Consider the following 20,188-nt stretch of genomic DNA (forward strand, 5'->3'; position numbering starts at 1 on the left):
CAAGATAAAATACTGGAACCAATCCTTTAGTGTGTGCTCATTCCCTTTCAAGTCAGTGGTTTTATACAAGTGTAAATGGCTGCAAAGTTTCTAAATAACTACACTAGCCTGCTATAGAGAAGTGCAATCAAATGAAATAATGCAGGCTGTTAACTTTGTTTCATTGATCTTTAAGAATAACAACAACCAGCAACATTCAGATTTGATTTCTCTTGCCACACTGCCATTTTCTGGTCTGTAAGTCTCTCAATTGGAACATTTGCCCCCAAACACTATTGTGCACTTTAATTATTTGCATAATATTACTGCCTCATTCTCTTCCCCCAAATATTATAGAAATGCAACACATAAGTGCTGTACAAGAAAGAAAAAGAAAACAAGCCATTATGTCTACACTGGCAGAAAGCTTCCTGTTACAGTAATACTGGATCACCCAAACCCCTACCATCAGACTCAAAATGTGTGAATAAGGCATGTGTGTATGTACGTACACACACACACACACACACACACACACACACAATTTTTCTCTAAACTGCAAAAAATGCAGTCCGGGTTTTTTCATGGGATTTGAGATGGCTGAAAACACCAACTTAGAGATGTTGGGAGAGATGGCTGTTCCATTAATCTGCTGTCAAGCCATACAGCATAAAAACCACTGGAAGGTAGAAGATGCCATAATGATAATTTAAGCACTGCTCTAAAGAGAGTGACAAACATAGCCTAAATCTTTTCACTTAAGGTTCTTAAAAAGATTTAAACAGTCTATTGTTCGGTCCTCTGGGTACCTTTTTTCTCTTGGCTTTGTTCTGTATTTTCCTCCGCTGCAGTTTCCATGGCTGGCTTTATACCATCCACCAAAAATGCTCTCGCTCCCCGCCCCCAGCGAAGAGTCTCTCTTCCTTCTTTCTTCCTTCCCTTCTGTCTCCTATTTACCGCCGCAGTGATTGAGTGGCTCTGTTCCTCACTACAGTAGATTACGCTCCTTTCCAAAATGCACAAAGTCGTGTCAGCTTTAGTTTCGATCTGCCTACTGGTCCATAAAGATCTCTGCCAGGAAACACTCAGCCATACGTCAGAGACCCCAGTTATAAAATAGCAAGTCTGTGCTCGATTGTCTCCCCACTCTCTGTGTGTTTGCAATGGGAGCGTGAAGGGGGGGATAAACCCAGCTAGCCTCCCTTTTTTCACATGGTCTCTACTTTCCTGTTCTCCCTATGAATGTTAATCAATTCTGTGGTGCAGAATAGATTAGTGACATCAGAAGAGGGGCTGCATCTGAGGGAGTGAGCAGAGCCCCCTCCTGTTGCATGACTCAGCGATGACACTCACCCCTCACCATCTCTAAGGAGAGCCCATGGCATCACATGACAACAAGACTCCCTTTCCCATGATGATCGCCTATTTATTATGCTTGGAATTTTTATTAATTCCACATGCCCCTAGTTCTTACAAAGAACATGCCTGTTTCCTTTGTAGTTTTAGGTTTTGACTTGAAGGATGCCTGGTTTGAACGCAGTTTAGAAAATAAATGCATATTTATGCCCATCAAATAACTATGTACCATGTGCTTATATGGTAGTGAGGAGGTTCTCACATCTCTGGGGCAGTTAAGCTATTATGACCAGTGAAGAGAGGAGGTGCTCAGGTGAGACGAATATTAGAGGTACATAAGATCTCAACTTTCCAAGTTCCAAAGTTAGATTCCTTCTATTTACGAAGGAGCGTCCTTTGAAATAGAAGCTTAAAAAAAGAAGACAGGATGTCCTCATCCAGTCATAGGCAAATTTTTATCAGGAGATGACTTGAAGATTTTTGCAAGTCAAACATTTTCTTTGCCAGTTATTTTGTTTGTTTAGTACTGTGCACAGAGGATCTGAAGATTAAGATCTGAGGCAGATGTTACATTTGCACACGAACCGTATTCTCAAGTTTAATACAGATGATGAAAAACCAGATGAAATGTTTTATTTCATGGAGTGTGTTAGAAGGTATTCTTCAGAGTCATAAACTCCTAGCATCGGAGGAGAGTTGGGGAGCTTCTGTCACGCTAGATTTCCATGTGCAGGGGTTGCCTGCAGTGACCAACAGCATTAAGACATGTTTTCTTCCCACTCACCCCCTGCATTCTGAGCTGACAGTCCCATGAGCTTTTCCTTCAACGCTGTCTTCAGAGAACAGTAAACTAGACTACAAAGCTATCAAATACAAAGTCAAAAATCCCAGGTAAATACCAACCTGCTAAATTCAGCACAAGAGACAGCATAAAGGAACAGCTAATTCAGCAAGAAGAACAACTGGATACCTTTTCGTACTTCATCACAACTACAATGGCTTCTGGGACTTCTCACCGGTCGTGTCCACTTATCTCCCCCTGTCTTCCAGGGTGTGGATGGGGGGGGGGTTGAAGCATTCAACATGATTGAGATTACCTAACCCCATGGGTTCTTTTCCCCTTTCAATATACATGACTGGGGCCTTACTTTTGTGAACCCTGAGTAACATCGCTTTTCCGTTTCCAGAGTTCACCAAATGTGTGTGTCCAGGAGCCTTGGAAATTGCATAGATGGCAAAGCATTGCATTATCTGAACAGTGTGCTATGGCTTCACCCTATGGTCTTCCCTATGAGAAACCCCTGAGATATAGCTAGATATTTGCTGCTAAAACCCAACTCCATTTTTAAAAAGACATTTTCTAGCATCACATGGAGACTACCAAGACATGAACATCTAGTGTGAGATACAACACTGAAGAAGAAGAAGAAGAAGAAGAAGAAGAAGAAGAAGAAGAAGAAGAAGAAGAAGAAGAAGCAGCAGCAGCAGCAGCAGCAGCGTTTGGATTTGATATCCCACTTTATCAGTCCCCTTCAGGAGTCTCAAAGTGGCTAACATTCTCCTTTCCCTTCCTCCCCCACAACAAACACTCTGTGAGGTGAGTGGGGCTGAGAGACTTCAAAGAAGTGTGGCTGGCCCAAGGTCACCCAGCAGCTGCAGGTGGAGGAGCGGAGACATGAACCCGGTTCACCAGATTACGAGACTACCGCTCTTAAACACTACACCACCCTGGCTCTCAACCTTGTGTGATGCACCACTATATCCGAAGCTATACTTCTCCCCACACCACACTGTTAAAGAAGATTCCTACATTCTCCCTCCTTCAAACACTAACCCAGCATTGGGGAACCTTTGGCCCTTCGGTTGTTGCTGAACTACAACTCCCATCAGTCCTAGCAATCATAGCCAACACCCAAGGATGATAGGAGTTGTAGTTCAGCAACATCTAGAAGGCCAAAGGTTCCCCACATCTGCACTAGCCCATGGTAGATGAGATGGGCACTCGCAGGAACCAGTGCAAAGATATGTATTCTTAAAGATAAGGTAACTCTTCACCCCCATAAATGCAAGAAACAATACCATCAGTGAACCATATCCAAACCACAGAAACCAGGAACACCAAATTTGAAGCAAGTGTGACACAATTCAGGAGAAATTTGGAGACAATAATATGACAAGGCTTGAGAGAGAATCAGTGACAAAAGAGAAGAAGCACAATTTTACATCCTTCAAAATTCAAAGTATTTTCAAAATGATCAGTGTGCATTACAGGAGGCTATTAAATAATAACATAGATACAACCCATCTAAGTTTGTGAATTTTGTCATCAACAGAAAACAGATTTTCTTCTCTGGCCACCACCCTACTTGGACTAGAAAGTCAAGACATTAGAACAGATGTCTTTCAAATTTGCAGAAGCAGATCTACATTAATGAGCACAAATTAAATGTATATTAGATTATCAGCACTCATGCTCTCGGCCTAAATATTTTACATTCTTAGTACCAGCATCTGAAATTTTATAAGACACAACCGACTGTGAGGATTGCTCCCTACATGTTGCTGCTTCAACATTAAAAACAAAATAATGGGGGGGGGGGGGAGATAGTCTAAATCAACGTGTGTGGATTAGAAGGGAAATTATGACTGGCCCAGAATACTGACTCACTCACATAGGAAATGTAACTTTTAGCTAAAAGATAAAGGGAACAGGACATGCAGAAAATGGTGTGGATTATCTGTCACCTGATAGTAACCAATTATTCTTTATCTCTTCTCTCTCTCTCTCTCTCTCTCTCTCCCTCTCTCTCACACACACACACACACACACACACACACACTTCAAAGGGCTTTCTTCCCTCATGCACCAGAATTTATTCTCAATTGCAGTCAGATGAGTCCAGCCCCAAAGAGTCTGTGCACAATTACGTCTGAAGACCAAGAGACATGACTCCTCCCTTTCCCATAACTTCAACAAGCCCTGATCCAACATTAGGGAGGGAGAGAAAAGCTGTTGTATTGTGAGACAGAAGAAGTAGCAAGTGCATTCTTTTCCAGCTACAACCATTTCATGGCAGTCCCATTGTGGGGTTTTTTATAGCCATCCCTTCTTCCAAGGAGTTCAGGATGTCATTCATGATTCTTCCACCCCGATCTTCTCATAGGAAGAGTCTGCTGCATCAAAACAGTGGCCCATCCAGTCCAACATCCTCACAGTGGCCAGCCAGATGCCTATGGGAAGCCCCTAAGCAAGCAGGAAGCATAACAGCACTCTATCCACTTATGATTCCCAGCAACTGACAGTCAAAGTACAACAATGCCATCATGGCTGGTAGCTCTTGATAGCCTATTCTACTGGAATGTGGCCTTCTCCTCTTAAAGCCATCCAAGTGGGTGGTCCCACTTCTTGTGGTAGCAAATTCCATAGACGAACTCTATTACTTCAAACTATAGTTTTATCACCACAACCACTTCAAGGGTTAGACAAGAGAGCACTATAGACTGCCCCAAAATCTCCCAGTGAGAGTCACAGCTGAGCAGAAACTTGAACTGGAGCTTTCACAATCCTCATTAAGCACAACACCACATTCTCCCTCAATGCATGGTGAAGCTGCAAACAACTTCAAAGCCTTGTTGATTTCATACTTTTGTATTGTTTTTAAGGATGCATTTAGTAATATTGTGTGTGTGTGTGTGCGCTCGCGCGCACACACACACACACACACACACACACACCTGCAGATAAATAACCATTCTTCCCACAGGATTAAATAATTTTAAATAATGCTTTTAAAGCCTCCCACTTCTCTCTCCAAGCACTCTGGCAAACAAAAAGGACTTTGAGGAGTGTGGGGATACTGCTCAGTGGCAGAGAGCTCTGGGCAAGAAGTGAAGCAACTATTTCTCTCCACTGTTGTTTCCTTATTCACACTTCTCTGCAAGTGAGATAGGACTCTGCCTCTCTTCCAAGCAGTCAGTTACATCATGGCTAATTTAGACTACGATTTATTGAAACATGCCTGTTTCATAAACCATTGTTAACCCACAGCATTTCTGGGTTCAGGCATAAAGTTAAACTGCATATAACCCAAAAGTAATTAAAAAAATATCTTCCATTCATCTTGTGGCTTCACTGCAGGTGTAAAAGGGAGCACGTGAACCCAAGGTATATTACATATCCAGGACCTTAAAAGAAACAGATGGATGAAATCCAGCTATGCTGTCCTGCCCACTGAACAACTACTGATCCAGAGGCACCGATTCCAGCTTCTATGCTGACCTGTGCGGTTCCTCTGCCTTCCATAAGTATTTTCAGGGGGTGTAAAGGGCTGCACTAGGATGTGAAAACTGGTGTAAGCATTAGCGGATGCCACCGCTGGATCGAAAGTGGGTCACCAGCATTGAATTTAATCCAGACGTCTGTTAGACTGCTATCTGTACACAAGTACAGTTCACATTTTAATACTGTAAATATATTGGCAAACGTTTTCTTCTGCTGTGCTCATTGTGGGTTTCACCTTGGATCTGCTCCCTCTGCTTCTCTTTCCGAAATGGAGTGTGCATCCTTCTAATCAAGTCTCATTTCATTAGATCACATACCAGTTTGCATAATTGATAACATCTTACAATTTACTGCATTCACAGAGATCCTGTAGGGATTGCTTTTTTCTACATTGCAACCTTTTTTCTTTTTAACTCACAGCAAATTGAAGTCCTGACCTTGTGGAATGTGGAATTAAGTACTCAGAAATCCCAATTCCAGTCCTTCGTGTACCACTTTTAAAGAAGTGGATACGCTTTGGTTATCATGATAAAGTGTCACAAGCCACCTATCGCATCTGAACATGCACTGTACTTTCCCACCTTCAAATATTCTCCACAAATTGTCTTACTAAAATACTGGATTAAAGCGCTCCCAACTTATCACCACGCTCTCCACAACCTCTTCTAAGCTGCCATTCCCTCATACCTCGTGCATAAGAAACCCAGACTCAAGTTGTGTCTTGATTGGACCCCTGTGTATGCATAAAAAATAACTCTTCTTTCTCCCCTTCACAATGCGCTAGAGAATGCAAATCAGGAGCAATCAATAATGACAGCTGAAGTCTAATAGTTCTCTTTCACTCACATCAACACTGTATCATACACTCAAGTAGAGCATGCTCTTTGAAACTCCAGGTGATTTTTTTTTGGTTAAGTCTACTTTAATATTGCACTACTTGAAGTAACAGAAGCTAAGAAATTTGCATGTTTAGTCTGGGACTATGCATTGCCAAATCTCAAAACAGTAGGGGATTTTATATACACAATGAACTTGAACACAAAAGCACTGTAGGGTGAGTTGAGGACAAGAGTAGCAGCCTTGATTCTGCATCACCAGATTGGCTGTCTAGTAAATTGCCTTGCCAGAGTAGGATTATTGCCTACAGTATTTATTTCTAACATTTTGTCTACTCTAGACATGGGTTGTCAACGCTTTCCTTGGGATACTCAACATGAGTCCGAGAAAATGGGGGGCGGGGCAGAAATCTGCATAAATATTACCTGCTTTTATATCTTAAATGCAGTTGACCTCCCACTAAAACCAATGGCAAAATCATCACAGATTTGTATCCCCTGCCACACAAAATTCATGATCTGTGACTATTATTTTTCCATCCGCGCATCAGGGGTGGGACATGTTCAGGTAGGCAAGCAAGTCCATCAAAGGACTTTCTCAAATGGAATAGTTTTTCTCTTGTACTCAAAGTTCACACATCACAAAATTCTTCATGCTATGGTAACTGGCACTGAAATTCTATGCTTGTCTGCGCAGAAGTAAATTCTATTGTTTTTAGTGGGGCTTACTCACAAGGTAAATGTGAATAGGATTGCAGCCTGAAGCTCTAACTCATAAAAAAATAATAATACATTGATGGCAAACACAGCAGTCAGCACATCAATTCTGAGCATGGCGCCAAGAACACATGATTTTCTTCCTTGGGCTTCACTTCTCTTTGAAAATTACACATGTATTTATGAAGAGGTGGGCAGAGATGATGTGAAAGACATGCCTGAAATTGTGTGGATTTAGACACAGAGATTCTCCTCTTTAAAAGACTGCTGAAGAAAGAAGGTTGCCTGCTTGGGAACAAGGGTTCACAGATATGCATGAAGCAGCTTCTGCAGTCTCAAATTTCCAAAATTTGTGATCAAATCTGGATATACAACCTTTCCATTTCAGGTAGGTAGCTGTGTTGGTCTGATGCAGTAGAAATATATTTTAAAAATCTGAAGAAGTGTGCATGCACACGAAAGCTCATACTGAGAACAAACTTAGTTGGTCTCTAAGGTGCTACTGGACAATTTTTTAATTTTTAATTTATATTTCTAACCTTTCCATTTGTTAGGAAAGCCCAAGGCCAATAAGCTGGCAGGCAGGGCTAGTCTCCTCTTTTGACTTTGCTCCCTCATAAACTTAACGAGTTAATTGTACATGGCCTTGTTGTACTTCAGGGAGGTGTGTGGCGGCCCCAGATATGGGATGCCTGAGAAGGGAAGATTTCCAGAAGAGCTGGCCGGGAAGGAGGCACAGACTGAGTCCATGAGAACCCACTCATCCCTGAGCAGCCAAGAGGCCATGGGTCTTCATGGGTGACTGAACTCTTCATCTCTATTCATCCCTTTTCTCAATGCATAACAACAAAACAGCAGTGCTCTCATAATACAGGCCTCTCCATTCTTTCCTCTTTTATCATCATTCATATCTCAACTATGACATGACTGAAAGGGATTCTGATGGGAAATGTGCTTCACATTAGCATATTTTCCCTCCATACAATAGCGGCATTAAGCTGCTGCATTTTCAAAGCCTAAACAAAAAGCAGCAAGACTTTTCGCAGCAGCAGTGTTTGAAGTTTAATTATCTGTCTGCCTTATCTCTAACCCATTTTTATTTCTTTTCTAAAACGAAAGAGGGACATATGTTTAGTTGGAAAGTTTGACTAACAGAAAACAGTAGGATGATAAACACTGATTTTTTTTTTAATGCAATGTCTTTAAGATGATTTTACTGACACGTGATGGTGTTAAAACTCATCTTTACTTCATTGATAATTGTATTTCATGCTCAGAGCCACTTTGCGGTGATAGTTATTCTATTTTAGAATTAAAGAGATCAGTCTAGGCAACTCATTTTAATACTTACAGAAGTTTCTTTTCTTAATGGTGGTATGCTGGCATTTTCTCATGCAAAAAGCTAGGCAGGCACAACACTGCTTAAGTACACAGCAAGACATCTACCCACCTTGTATTGTCAGTTGCAACAGTCTGGAAGTGTACAAAACCTAATTATTTTAGAAGAGGGCATTAGACTTCAAATAATTAGGAGAGAAATTTTCAAAGAGAAGCGAAGCCCAAGGAAGAAAATCATTCCAACTGCATTAGTCAGTAGACACATGAAATGCAATTCACCTCACCCTGAACTGACGGCTGAATGGCTGACTAGTGTAGTTTTCAATGGGAAGTTCAACACAACTTGATCTGAAATAAAGCCAAAATAAAAAATATATCTATGGAATGTGGTTTAGAAAAGCTGCTGTTCTCCTTTCTACTTCAATTTTATTTATATAAAAAGATAGCAATCTTCATTTACTTGAGGCCCCCTCAATGCCTGAAGGCTGTAGTTAGCAGAGGATGAAACAAGACGATAAACTGCAGCAATACAGAAACATCATATTTTTAGGCTTAATTCGGACAACCAAAGGATTTATCCTCATCTATAATACCCATGTGTCAAACTAGAACCCACAATTTCTCAGTGACAAACAGAACTTCCTTGTCTGGGCTGTCCCTAAGCCACAGAGCCAGGGCAAGAAAACCTCTCTTTTTAGACAAGAGGACAATATACCTTAAGGGAGACTAAAATGACAGCAAGGCCAAGCTCCCAGTAACAATTCAAGGCAGAGCACCTCAGTAACAACTATGCCCCAAAAGTACATGAGAAGCTGCTAAATTATTTGTGGATTAGAAAACTCAGACCGTTTTAGCAAGCAAACTGCCCCATAGATGTGCCAGCCAATTGTCTTTGCTGCTGCAGGAAACTGGCATATTCTCTCATCTGTGATCTGTGCTGGCTTTGCACAGATGTCAACATGCAGGGTTCAATCCAACTTTGGACCTGCTGAAACTGATGGACAAGTAGCTTCATCATGCTGATTTCAGTTGATTTACTCATAGAATATGACTTAGTTGAGTATCACCTGCAAGTGCCATTGCATTTTCTACCTTTCACTCTACCTGTTCTATCTACATTATTCCTCACATTTAAACATGTACATAGAAGGGCCAACTTTTAGTGGCATAGGTAGGGCTTGGTACTTTATTAGTTTATTGTTGGGTGAACATTTTATGTATCTTGTATTGTTAAGAGTTTTAAATTTTTTATCTGCTTTTGAATTTGACTATGCTGTATTTTATTTTTGTCAGGTTGCATTGACACTTTACTGTAAAAATAGATAGATAGATAGATAGATAGATAGATAGATAGATAGATAGACAGATAGATAGATGATTTATGCCCCGCTCATCTGGCTGGGTTTCCCCAGCCATTCTGGGTGGCTTCCAGCAGAATATAAAAACATAATAAAATGTCAAACATTAAAAACTTCCTGATACAGGGCTGCCTTCAGATGTTTTCTAAAAGTTGTGTGGTTATTTATCCCCTTGACATCTGATCAGAGAGAGTTCCACAGGGAGGGCGCCACTGCCGAGAAGGCCTTCTGTCTGGTTCCCTGTAACTTCACTTCTCGCAGTGAGGGAAATTATCGTTATTAATAGATTTGTAAACCACTCCCACCTCTCCTGCGCTACGATTGTTGCAACAAAATCCACTATTTTGGGCAAATACGTTTAATAAATTCATTTGGGGAAATGCAATCATGCAATGAGACAAGAAGAAAGTAAAAAAATGGAAAAGTACTAAACAAAAAAAACATAGAGTCCTACCAGAATCTGAACAATAAAAAAATGATAGCAAGAAAATAAGCTTAATATGAACCAAATGACTTGAAGAGGGTTCTCTCTCTTTTTTGTATGCCCTTAAAGCAGAGTCATTTAAACGGACGGTCACAGGCCATTTTTCTATCTTCCAGCTGGGTTATTTGTGGGTCTTATCTCCCCAGTTCCATATCACTCTGCTACACTTACAGGGCTATACATAATTAGCAACCCTTCCCCAAGTTACTGACTGAAATCAGTTGATTGTCAGACCTTAATTGGTCACATGCTTCTCATAACATCAGAAAATCAAAGCCACGCTGCAGGCCAAGCCAATTCCAACACAGGAGACTTTTGTTGTTTTTGAAAAGCACTACAGTGAGTTTTCTGGGGGGTGCGGGGCGGGGCGGGGGCATCAATATAACCAATTAATATTAATTTGTAATGGAATGCAGTAAACTGTAGATACAATTTATCCACTATATAGAATTAAGGATGATCAATGTTAATAAAGTGCAGATTGTACTTGGTCCCAGGGTTTTATCTGAAGATGCAAGAACACAGGAAGCTTTTGTAAACCAAGCCAGACCATTGGTCCATCTAGCTCAGTCCTTGGCTTTCACCCCCTTCCTCTTGTCCCACTGCTTTTCCTTGGAGGAAATCGTTCTTTAGCACTCAATTGGAGCAAACAGCAATTCAGGTTCTTTCTGGATTGACGTTTGCTCTGATTCAGCACTAAAGACCAGTTTCCTCCAGGAAATGAGGAAAGGAGGAAACCACTTGGCCTTGAGCCCAGAAAGTGCAAGGCAAGAGGAAAACTGTGCTTTCTAGGCATGGGGCAAACAGAAGTGTGGACTGACTGGAAGTGGTTCTGCAGCTCTAACTGGAGATGATTGGGAATTGTACCTGGGACCTTTTGCAGGTAAAACAGGTGCTCTACCACAGCCCTTCCAGACACAGGTAACCTCCACCTGCAGAAGCCAAGCAGGTCTGGGTCTGGTCAGTGCATGGAGTGAAGGACTCCTAGTGATGATTCAAATACCACTCTGGAAGAAATGTGGGATATAAATGTAGCAAAAACATTGAAAATCTTTTATCCAGTGGGTTTTTTGAGGTGGGGGGACACACCAGCCTGTCCCTGACTTTTAAATTGGCACTGCAATAGTATCAAGGCAATGGGAGGGGTGCTGGATCTACTTTGTGTCCTCTAGCAAACCAATGCAGAAACAGTTGCTGCTGCTCTCGATGCACAGATGTCATTGGGGCCATAGCTGTCAACTTTTCCCTTTTCTTGCGAGGAATCCTATTCGGAATAAGGAAATTTCCTTTTTAAAAGGGGGAAAGTTGACAGCTATGCTTGGGGCTGGATGGGTGGTTTGGTTTAACTTGGGTCCCTGGCTTTTGCACTGCCTCACCCAGAAGCCAGCCTACACAATAAACAACCAGGCAGGCTCATAAAACCCAACCAAAGTGGCAGCCAAAGAAGTCTGGATGGGCTCTAACCTTGTTAGAGACAACTAGCAAAAACTCCCTGCTATGCAGGTGTCACATGCAAGGGATAAGCAACAAGAGATGTCTATCACCATCACCATGCCCCTCATAAGTGCCTAGAGCGGGGAGAGAGAACCCCTTCAGATAATAGGCAGTATTCAACTAATACGTCCTCTCAATCCAAGGGTTTCCATTTGTGCAAATGGACTTTCCCCCTTCTTCACAGCACGTGCTCTCCCCTAGAACAGATTTAGGGGGCATGCAGGGAGAAGAGGAAGGAACATTCTATTGCACAAGCAGAAATCCCTTGTACTGAGAGAACATTCACATAGTGCTATGCAGAATACAACCCTCAGTATGTGTTCTTTGGGGTTGGTCTAGCACGGCAATTTTCAAAGTGTTCTCATGCTGTCTTACAGCCATATGCCTAGAATGATGTTGACAAGTCTTGCATTGGGTAGGCTAGTGTTGATGTCATTTTGCCATACTGCTATGACATTGCCAGAGTCGATTCAGCTGGCCTGGTTGGCTTGGAGAGTGATCCTTCCCTCCGCCCCAACCATGCTGTATATGTAACCTTACCCCACCCAAAGTTGCATGTTTGCTGGTCCATGGAAAAAAGGACCATTTCGGATAGAAGGAGATTTGATCAAAGATCAATATCATTTTGCTGTATTCATTGCATACCACAGGTGGCAAAAATAAAGGCTAAAGGACTAAACCCCAATGAATGATCCAAGAAAGGAAGCTGTGAATAAATATTCATGAACCTCGAATTCATTATAAAACATCATCACGAGGCAGTACACAATCTAAAAAACACAGGAAAACCATTTTTAAATGTCAAACATATCAGTAAAAGCTGGTTGCAAGTATATTAAAAAAAAGTCTTGTCAGTTAAACACTGTCAATGAATATGTAAAAGCTTCAGTTAACATGATCTGCACATACGATTCTCCGCAACATAGGCCTCTTGGTATGACAGTCCTCTCACACACAGCACTCCTAGGAGAAAGCCCAGAGAAAGTCCTCTGCCCTTTTGTATTGTGCTGGCAAAGACAGATCATTGTATTCAACAGTGTCTTCATATCCCAGCTTGTTGACATTCTAAACCGTTTCAATTCCTAAGTTCCTTTCGTCTCTTTGGACCATGCATCTAAATTGTCTTCACAGGCTTCTTGACTCTGCTATTCTGCTTGTTTGCACTTCCACCAAGGTTTTTCCACTTAAGAGGATTGCTCTAGCTGTACATATACCCTGTATTTAAAATTCTGACAGGTCTTGAAACATAGTATTTCTTACCCACTCTTTGTTGCCAAGACAATCCCAGAGTGGGCTACATTAAAAGCAACACAAAATACATATTAAAACAAGTAACAGAACAATCTAAAATCAACAAGATTAGCAACCCAGCAGCCTCCTCCAAATGCCTCAATGAATAAATGAGACTTCAGCAGGTGCTGAAAACTCAAAGTTGCCACTAGCCATATCTGAGAGGAGATTTCTTAACTGAGGTGCCAGTACTGAGAAGGTTGGGGGTGGAATCCAATGCCTCCATTCCATTACCAAAATGATATGTGCTTGTGCAATGGAATTCTTCCCCTCTCACCCCCCCTCCACTGTGCATGCCCTATCCCCCCAATAGGCTCTGGAAAGTATGGGGAACACCCAAAACAGATTTAGGAGGGGTAGAGAGTAAGCAGTTCTATTGCACAAGCAGAACCAATGACTTAGTGCTACTTTGGACACAAATCTTACAGTTTACCGTATTTTTCGCCCCATAGGACGCACTTTCCCCCTCCAAAAATGAAGGGGAAATGTGTGTGCGTCCTATGGGGCAAATGCAGGCTTTCGCTGAAGCCTGGAGAGTGAGAGGGGTCGGTGCACAACGATCCCTCTCGCTCTCCAGGCTTCGCGCAGATCTCCATAAATCGTGGGAGCCCGTGCCGGGCTCCCAAGGCTTGCAGAGAGTTGCCTGCATGCCGAAGGCTGGGCGCGCTGAGCTCAGCGTGCCCAGACTTCGCGCAGCTCTCCGCAAGGCGTGGGAGCCCGGTGCCGGGCTCCCACGGCTTGCGGAGAGTTGCCTGTTCTGGGGGCTGGGGTCAGGGAAAGCTCAGGCTTCCCCCGCCCCAGCCCTGCGCCTGGGGGAAAAAAAATAAATTCCCCCCCTTTATTTCCCCCCCAAAAAACTAGGTGCACCTTATGGGACGGTGCGTCCTATAGGGCGAAAAATACGGTACTTACTTGCCGTCTAAGCATGCAAGTTGATCGTGTGAAGGGAAGATATTGCAAACTGTGGGTGAATAGTTAAAATAAGGCTTTCTTGAAAGAAAAAAAGGAGGGAGTGCATTGACCCTGCATCCCAACATTGGCCTTGAGTTTATGACTCTGCAACCACAACAATAATTTCCCAAGGATTAAGCCCCCTATCAGTCCATCAAAGTAGCGCCATTAAGTCCTTGTAAGGCGTTATATAGGAAACAGCTAATGTTACCTTAGGTCAGATGCATCCATATGACATACGATTTCGTATGCTGGGTTCCCAAACTAAGGATTCTCATCTTTATCAGAGTACAGCATTCCAGTTCAAGAAAACAATTGGCGCATCTCCTTATGTGACTAAGAAACGACATTTCACTTGGCAGGGTGCACTGCTGTTCTTTGGTCTTAAAAGAAGTCCATGAACATAAAGAGTGTGAGACTGCACGAAGTGTGCTTTAAAGGCTCATTGGGAAGGAAATCAACATGTTATTCCTCTCTAAGAAAACCCCATCCCATGAAAATCAGTGGAAGGAACGGAATACCTTATCTACTGTATTCAGCTGATATATTGGCACTTTGCTTCTTGTCCCAAGACAGTGTTTAGGATGGTCAGGAGGTTGTTCTGCTCTCCTAGCAACCAGGTGCACCTAACACTTTCTTCCACAAAGTCCTAGAATGAGCTCTTCATCGGTTACTAGAGGAGGCAGAGAGAGGCATAAGTAGTGCAGAGTCCACAATTTCTGCTCACCCCCTCCAAGAGGTGAGCGGGGTTTGTGACACCACGTGGGCTCACCTGGCCAGGTGCAACCCACCTTGCTGCAGGGTGGCCGTCGGTCCACCCCCATCTTAGCAGGACAATGGCTGGGGGTGGGGGGGTGGGACGAGGGCTGGGAAAAGGGCTGTTGCTCTTTGGCCCAGACTCACTTTGTTTCCTTTCCTTTTAATCAGAACACTCAGTAGCCAATGGCCACTTTAGACAATTTCATTTTAATCATTTATACGATAAAACTCAACAATCAGATACTTGTGTATTCAATAATGTAAAATCTCATGTACTTCTGTAAATGTAAAATGGTAGCTACAATTTCTGTTACATTGCTAAAATGCAGAAGGCCAGTCTTACTAGTTGTTGAGAAACATTTTGCATTAGGCATGAATTTCACCTTCCTATGGATAATCTGTGGACCTCTTGAAATACATCTGTTCTCATAGTTACAGTAAGTCTTACACATGTAGCAAACCCAATTTGTCGCCATATTATCCAAACCGAGACATGCAATTAAACTTAAAAGCCCTGCACTGAGGATAGACAAAACACATAATTATGCATCTTGTTTACATGTAAAACTTCATTTGCACTTGCTATTAGCATCACAGTATCCTGAAATATTACAATATAAATTAACAGTCACATATTAAATGCTTGGGGATTGGCAACTTCATATTGCCAGTCTCATTTAAAGTTCAAATTAGCCAAGCAGAGGCACACATGATGACATTTGAACGTTTTGTTATTTTACCCTTCCCTTTCCTTCTCACAGCATGCTGATCTTGAAAGTTTACTTTTACATATAGTGTTCTGAAATCCTACCAAGATCACAGTAGAAAGAGGCATAAAAGATAATGAAAGGAAGCCACAGAACCTCAAAACTACTGCTGGGGAACAAAGAAAAGTCAGTGGGACCCTGGAAAACAAACAAACCGACAATTGTATTGTGTAGTTGTTCTGTCACACAGACTGCGTTGCATAGTCTTTCCAGACTAACTTCCAAAGTTCTTGGGTTGGATCCAAAGAACCGAAGGGCAATGGTTCCCAGTTTTGTAACAAATGCTTGAGCAGGAGCTTGGCTGAATTCAGACCATTTGATTTAAGGTCTGAACAAACCATGGTTTATTGGGGGCTGAAAAACTGGGAAGCTTGTGCTAACTTTAATTTGCTGTTATCTCTGAATTCTCAGACCACTGAGAAACCTCAATATGCTGTTGTATTACTGAGATTAGAGAACTTAGGATGCTGAGCAGACAGGAAAGTGAAAACAGCTTTAAACCATACATTTGCATCCATGTTAACCAAGATTTACAGTTATGTATTTAAGCAAGTTAAAATTATTTAACACTCTTCCAAGCTGTAATGTCTCTATCTTACATCCTTCTCTCAAGATCAATGGCCTGCTTCACGTCACATTAAACCACTGTAATGTTTAACTATGGTTAATGTGAACAAGTAGTGTTCATTTCACTCCTCCCCTGCACAAAGAGCAACAAACCTTGGCTAGTTGTGTTGTCCAAACCAAACAAGTCATGAGTGGTAGTCAATGTTTAGTGCTTGTGGCTTATTTGGGAAAAACAAAACACAAGCCCAGATTTGAATGACAGGATACGCCAAGGCTTGGGGTTAGTTGCTTGCGGCTACACCAGGAGCAGAAGAGAAGCAAGGGAGGGACATTTAAGAACTGTGCACCTGTACACTGGTCTTTTGCATTAAACCATAGTTAAACTAGGGTTTCAAGTGATGTTCAAACCAGGCCAATGAAAAGTACAATTAAGACTTTTAGAACAGAACAAGGAGAAAAGGACTATGGGTTACCACCCCTCTCATCACACAGCTTGTATAGAAGATCAGGGTTCTTAATCACACAAGTAAATTTTGGCTATGTTAATTTGACACTCACCTTTAAACTTTGGGAATGACTAAGTAAGCTCCACAGTACATTCAGATTATGTATCAATCCCATAATTGCTCACATGAGGACAGAACCATTTTCAGGTTGACAGATGTGTGAACTTTCTGAGAGTCATAAGACAACAATATCAACTCTTTCATGGGTGCTGTAGAAACCAGCTACTAAGCATTTGGCTTGGATCCTATTGGACTGTTTAAAGAACTGGCTAGTCCTAAAAGGAGACAATTAATAGCAAAGACCAGTAGTTCTTACTCAGGTGTAAAACTGATGCAATATTTCTGCAAGTAGGTAATATTTTATTTTCTAGCTGGCTGAAGAAAGGCCGACTTTTGTACTGCCTTCTATTTTTTCTACCAGTATTTGACATTTTCATGAAAAGGTTTATCTGTACAGGAAGACAATTGGCTGATAAAAGAACAATAATGGTGTATATTGAAATATAATAGACTAGATATATATTTATATCTTGAGATATCAAATGAATAATAGTATGTGAAAGAAAATTCATTCTTTGGGTGCTAGCAAGCAGTAAATAGGATATTGATAAAGCAAAATTGCTTTAACAGAATTGTGTTAAAGCAAGGTGTTTAAAAAATCAGGACATAGTGGGTAAAAAAACAAAACAAAAAATGAATACCTGCTAGAACTGCTGTATAAGGTTTGATTTAGGAAGTGCCTTTACCAACTTTCAAAAATGAATGAAAAAGATTTGATTATAGCACCCAAAATGAATGGCCATTAAAAATGTAGTTCATCCAGCAGAACAAAATGATTTAAAATCCAAGGAACTTATCTAATTTATGCCATTACAAAGGAGTAGCAGTTTTGTGCTGCATTGACCAGAGAATGTTGTTATGATAGAAGAATGTCACTCTAGGGTTCTTGAGGAAAATAATGAGATACAAATGCAGCAAATAATTTTTAACAGTTGATTTGGCCCTCAAATAATTAAAAATAAATGTAACTGAGGTGCACTTTTTGGACACAATAAATTGGAAATGTCTCTTTTGCAAAATTCTGCTGGAAAGAACAGATGTTCCATAGCAGCACAACATGGCTAATTATGCATGTGCAATTCTGCATGCTTATTTTAAGGTTTCCTCCAGGACATGTCATATGATTCCGGCTATAGCCTTTAACATAAAGAGTTCACACAAAGCAACATGAAGAGATATGCCTATGAGTTGTGCTATTTATAGTCTGTTCAGAGAACAAACGTCAACGCTTTCTCAATAGGTTTCCTTTTCCTTGCTTAAATTCATTTTTAGAACGGGGGGGGGGGGAGGAAGAAAAGATTGCATTCAACATTCAAAATAGAAAGTGAGCAACAGCCACTGTTTGATAAGATATGGTAGGAGTTTCCAATGCCATAATTTCAGGGCTGAAGGTATGACACTTATGTGGGCTTTGACCAAGGATTATATTGTACTCTTTGGCATCTGAAACTAAATCGTGCCAAGGTGTGAGCTGATGTATCACAACAAAAACACAGTCCTTTGAGAAACTATTGAAAAGTCATTTCACATTATGAATGGATTGATGAATGAACAGCCTTCTTGTGGAGGCAGGGGGAGGGAGCAGATATTTATTGTTTCCTTGGGTTCCAACTTAAACCACTACAAATGAGATCTGCAATAAAATGTTTCAGTGTGGAATGCTGTAATTCAATATGTCAGCCAGTTAGCTAGACAGATTTCCAGGGTAAAGGAAATCTGACCATTAGGTCCAGTCACAGATGGCTCTGGGGTTGCGGCGCTCATCTCGCTTTATTGGCCGAGGGAGCCGGTGTACAGCCAGCATGTGGCCAGCATGACTAAGCCACTTCTGGCGAACCAGAGCAGCACACGGAAACGCCATTTACCTTCCCGCCGGAGCAGTACCTATTTATCTACTTGCACTCTGATGTGCTTTTGAACTGCTAGGTTGGCAGGAGCAGGGACCGAGCAACGGGAGCTCACCCCATCGCGGGGATTCGAACCGCTGACCTTCTGATCAGCAAGCCCTAGGCTATGTGGTTTAACTCACAGCGCCACCCGCGTCCCTCCAGGATACGTGTTTTCTAGGATACTCATGCCCAATTGTCAGAGTTATTTGGCGACTGAGCATGCTCAGTCCTCACTGTACTGCCTCGGAGTCTCAATCCCCTCAGATTTTTCTCCTAGGGATTGTTTGTACTTCTGTGAATCTTGGGGTTCACCTGAGCCTGCTGGTACGTCCCCTCTTGGGTGTGTGTGGGCGGCATTTTCACTATGTGAAGACTCACACTTGGTGAATGAGTTCACCATTAGTATAGATTATGCCCTTCATAGCATGCTGATCAAAGAAATATGCAGTTGAACAGAAAGTAGTCCATTGCCCAGACTCTTCTAGCTAATGTCAAAACGTTAATTCCTTTTAATCCTTTAAGCTTCTTTCTGGATTGAACAACTGCTCCCAACTTGACTATTCCCCCCCCCCAAAAAAAATGAGGCTTCCAGATTCAGCTAGCAAAGCAGTTAGACACTAGTATTAATATGCATATTGTAGAAGGGGAAAGATGCTTTCTCCTTTAAAGAGGCATTTTCCTTTCAAAAGGTATGTTTAGCTTCATCTACATTGTGCTTAGCTCCAACAGTGCCCTGCAACAATGGAACCTCTTCTCAATTTAATGGGGGGTGGGTGAACAGAAATCCAGATATGCTGTTCTATTTGCACAAGCTTTTGTACCACCATTTGCACATTATGTTCCCTTCTGGATGTACTGTGTTTTACTTTTTAGAACTTAAATCCCTTACTAATGTCCCAATGGCTAGAGGTGCATGGATGTTGCCACTGCAAAACACTTGCAAACGCAATGACATGAAATCCAAAGGGCAAAGAAAACAGTTAGGAGTGGAGGGCAGATGTGCCAGTCATAGCATGCTTTGCAATGAAGGAAGTGCATGCACCACATGTATGGCCCTGTAGCTGTGAAAAGTTTCCCACTAGGCATTGTGCGACAGTACTAATGGATTTACTCTTTCTGCTTCTACTTCTTTGGTGTGTCCACTCCACTGCCTTTGGGGCAGCCACAAGTCCACAAAAAAATGGAGAAAATTAAGGACTACCCACAATATTTGATGCCACTGATTTCAGAAACAATAAAATTAATCCAGGTTTATATTCCAACATAAAAGAGTTGGCATAACTACATAAGAAACAAGCTTGGGGTCTCCAACTGTGATGTGTGTGTGTGTGTGTGCGCGCAAGTGGATGAGAGATCCTTTTGATAATTGCTGCCAAAATGCATGAAGTTCTGAAGTTCGCTAAATGGAGCCTCTGTATTCAGAGACCACATTCTCCATCCAAGACTGGGATAAACATCTGGGCAGTGCTGCTCTCTTAATTCCTGACATGTGAAAGGGGATACAGCAGAGATACCGCATGAAGCATTGCATGATTCAAAAGCTATGCCAACTGTT

At 41.8% G+C, this 20,188-nt stretch overlaps 1 protein-coding gene across 5 annotated transcripts in view; it reads right to left on the reverse strand.

The window, feature by feature from the left end:
• GPM6B (glycoprotein M6B) overlaps positions 1–20,188 on the reverse strand; it is a 101,662-nt gene that overhangs the window by 36,492 nt on the left and 44,982 nt on the right. For 2 of the 5 annotated variants that reach the window (XM_081197108.1, XM_081197107.1), the window contains exon 1: positions 789–990. The exons of the other annotated variants lie outside the window; for them this stretch is intronic. In XM_081197108.1, coding sequence (XP_081053234.1) covers positions 789–837 — 49 coding nt within the window. In that variant the 5' untranslated portion in view covers positions 838–990. Of the gene's footprint in view, positions 1–788; positions 991–20,188 lie in introns of those variants that run through there. 5 annotated transcript variants of the gene reach the window in all.

The sequence above is a fragment of the Podarcis bocagei genome, assembly GCF_964188305.1.
Source record: "Podarcis bocagei genome assembly, chromosome: 6".
Classification (NCBI taxonomy): domain Eukaryota; kingdom Metazoa; phylum Chordata; class Lepidosauria; order Squamata; family Lacertidae; genus Podarcis; species Podarcis bocagei.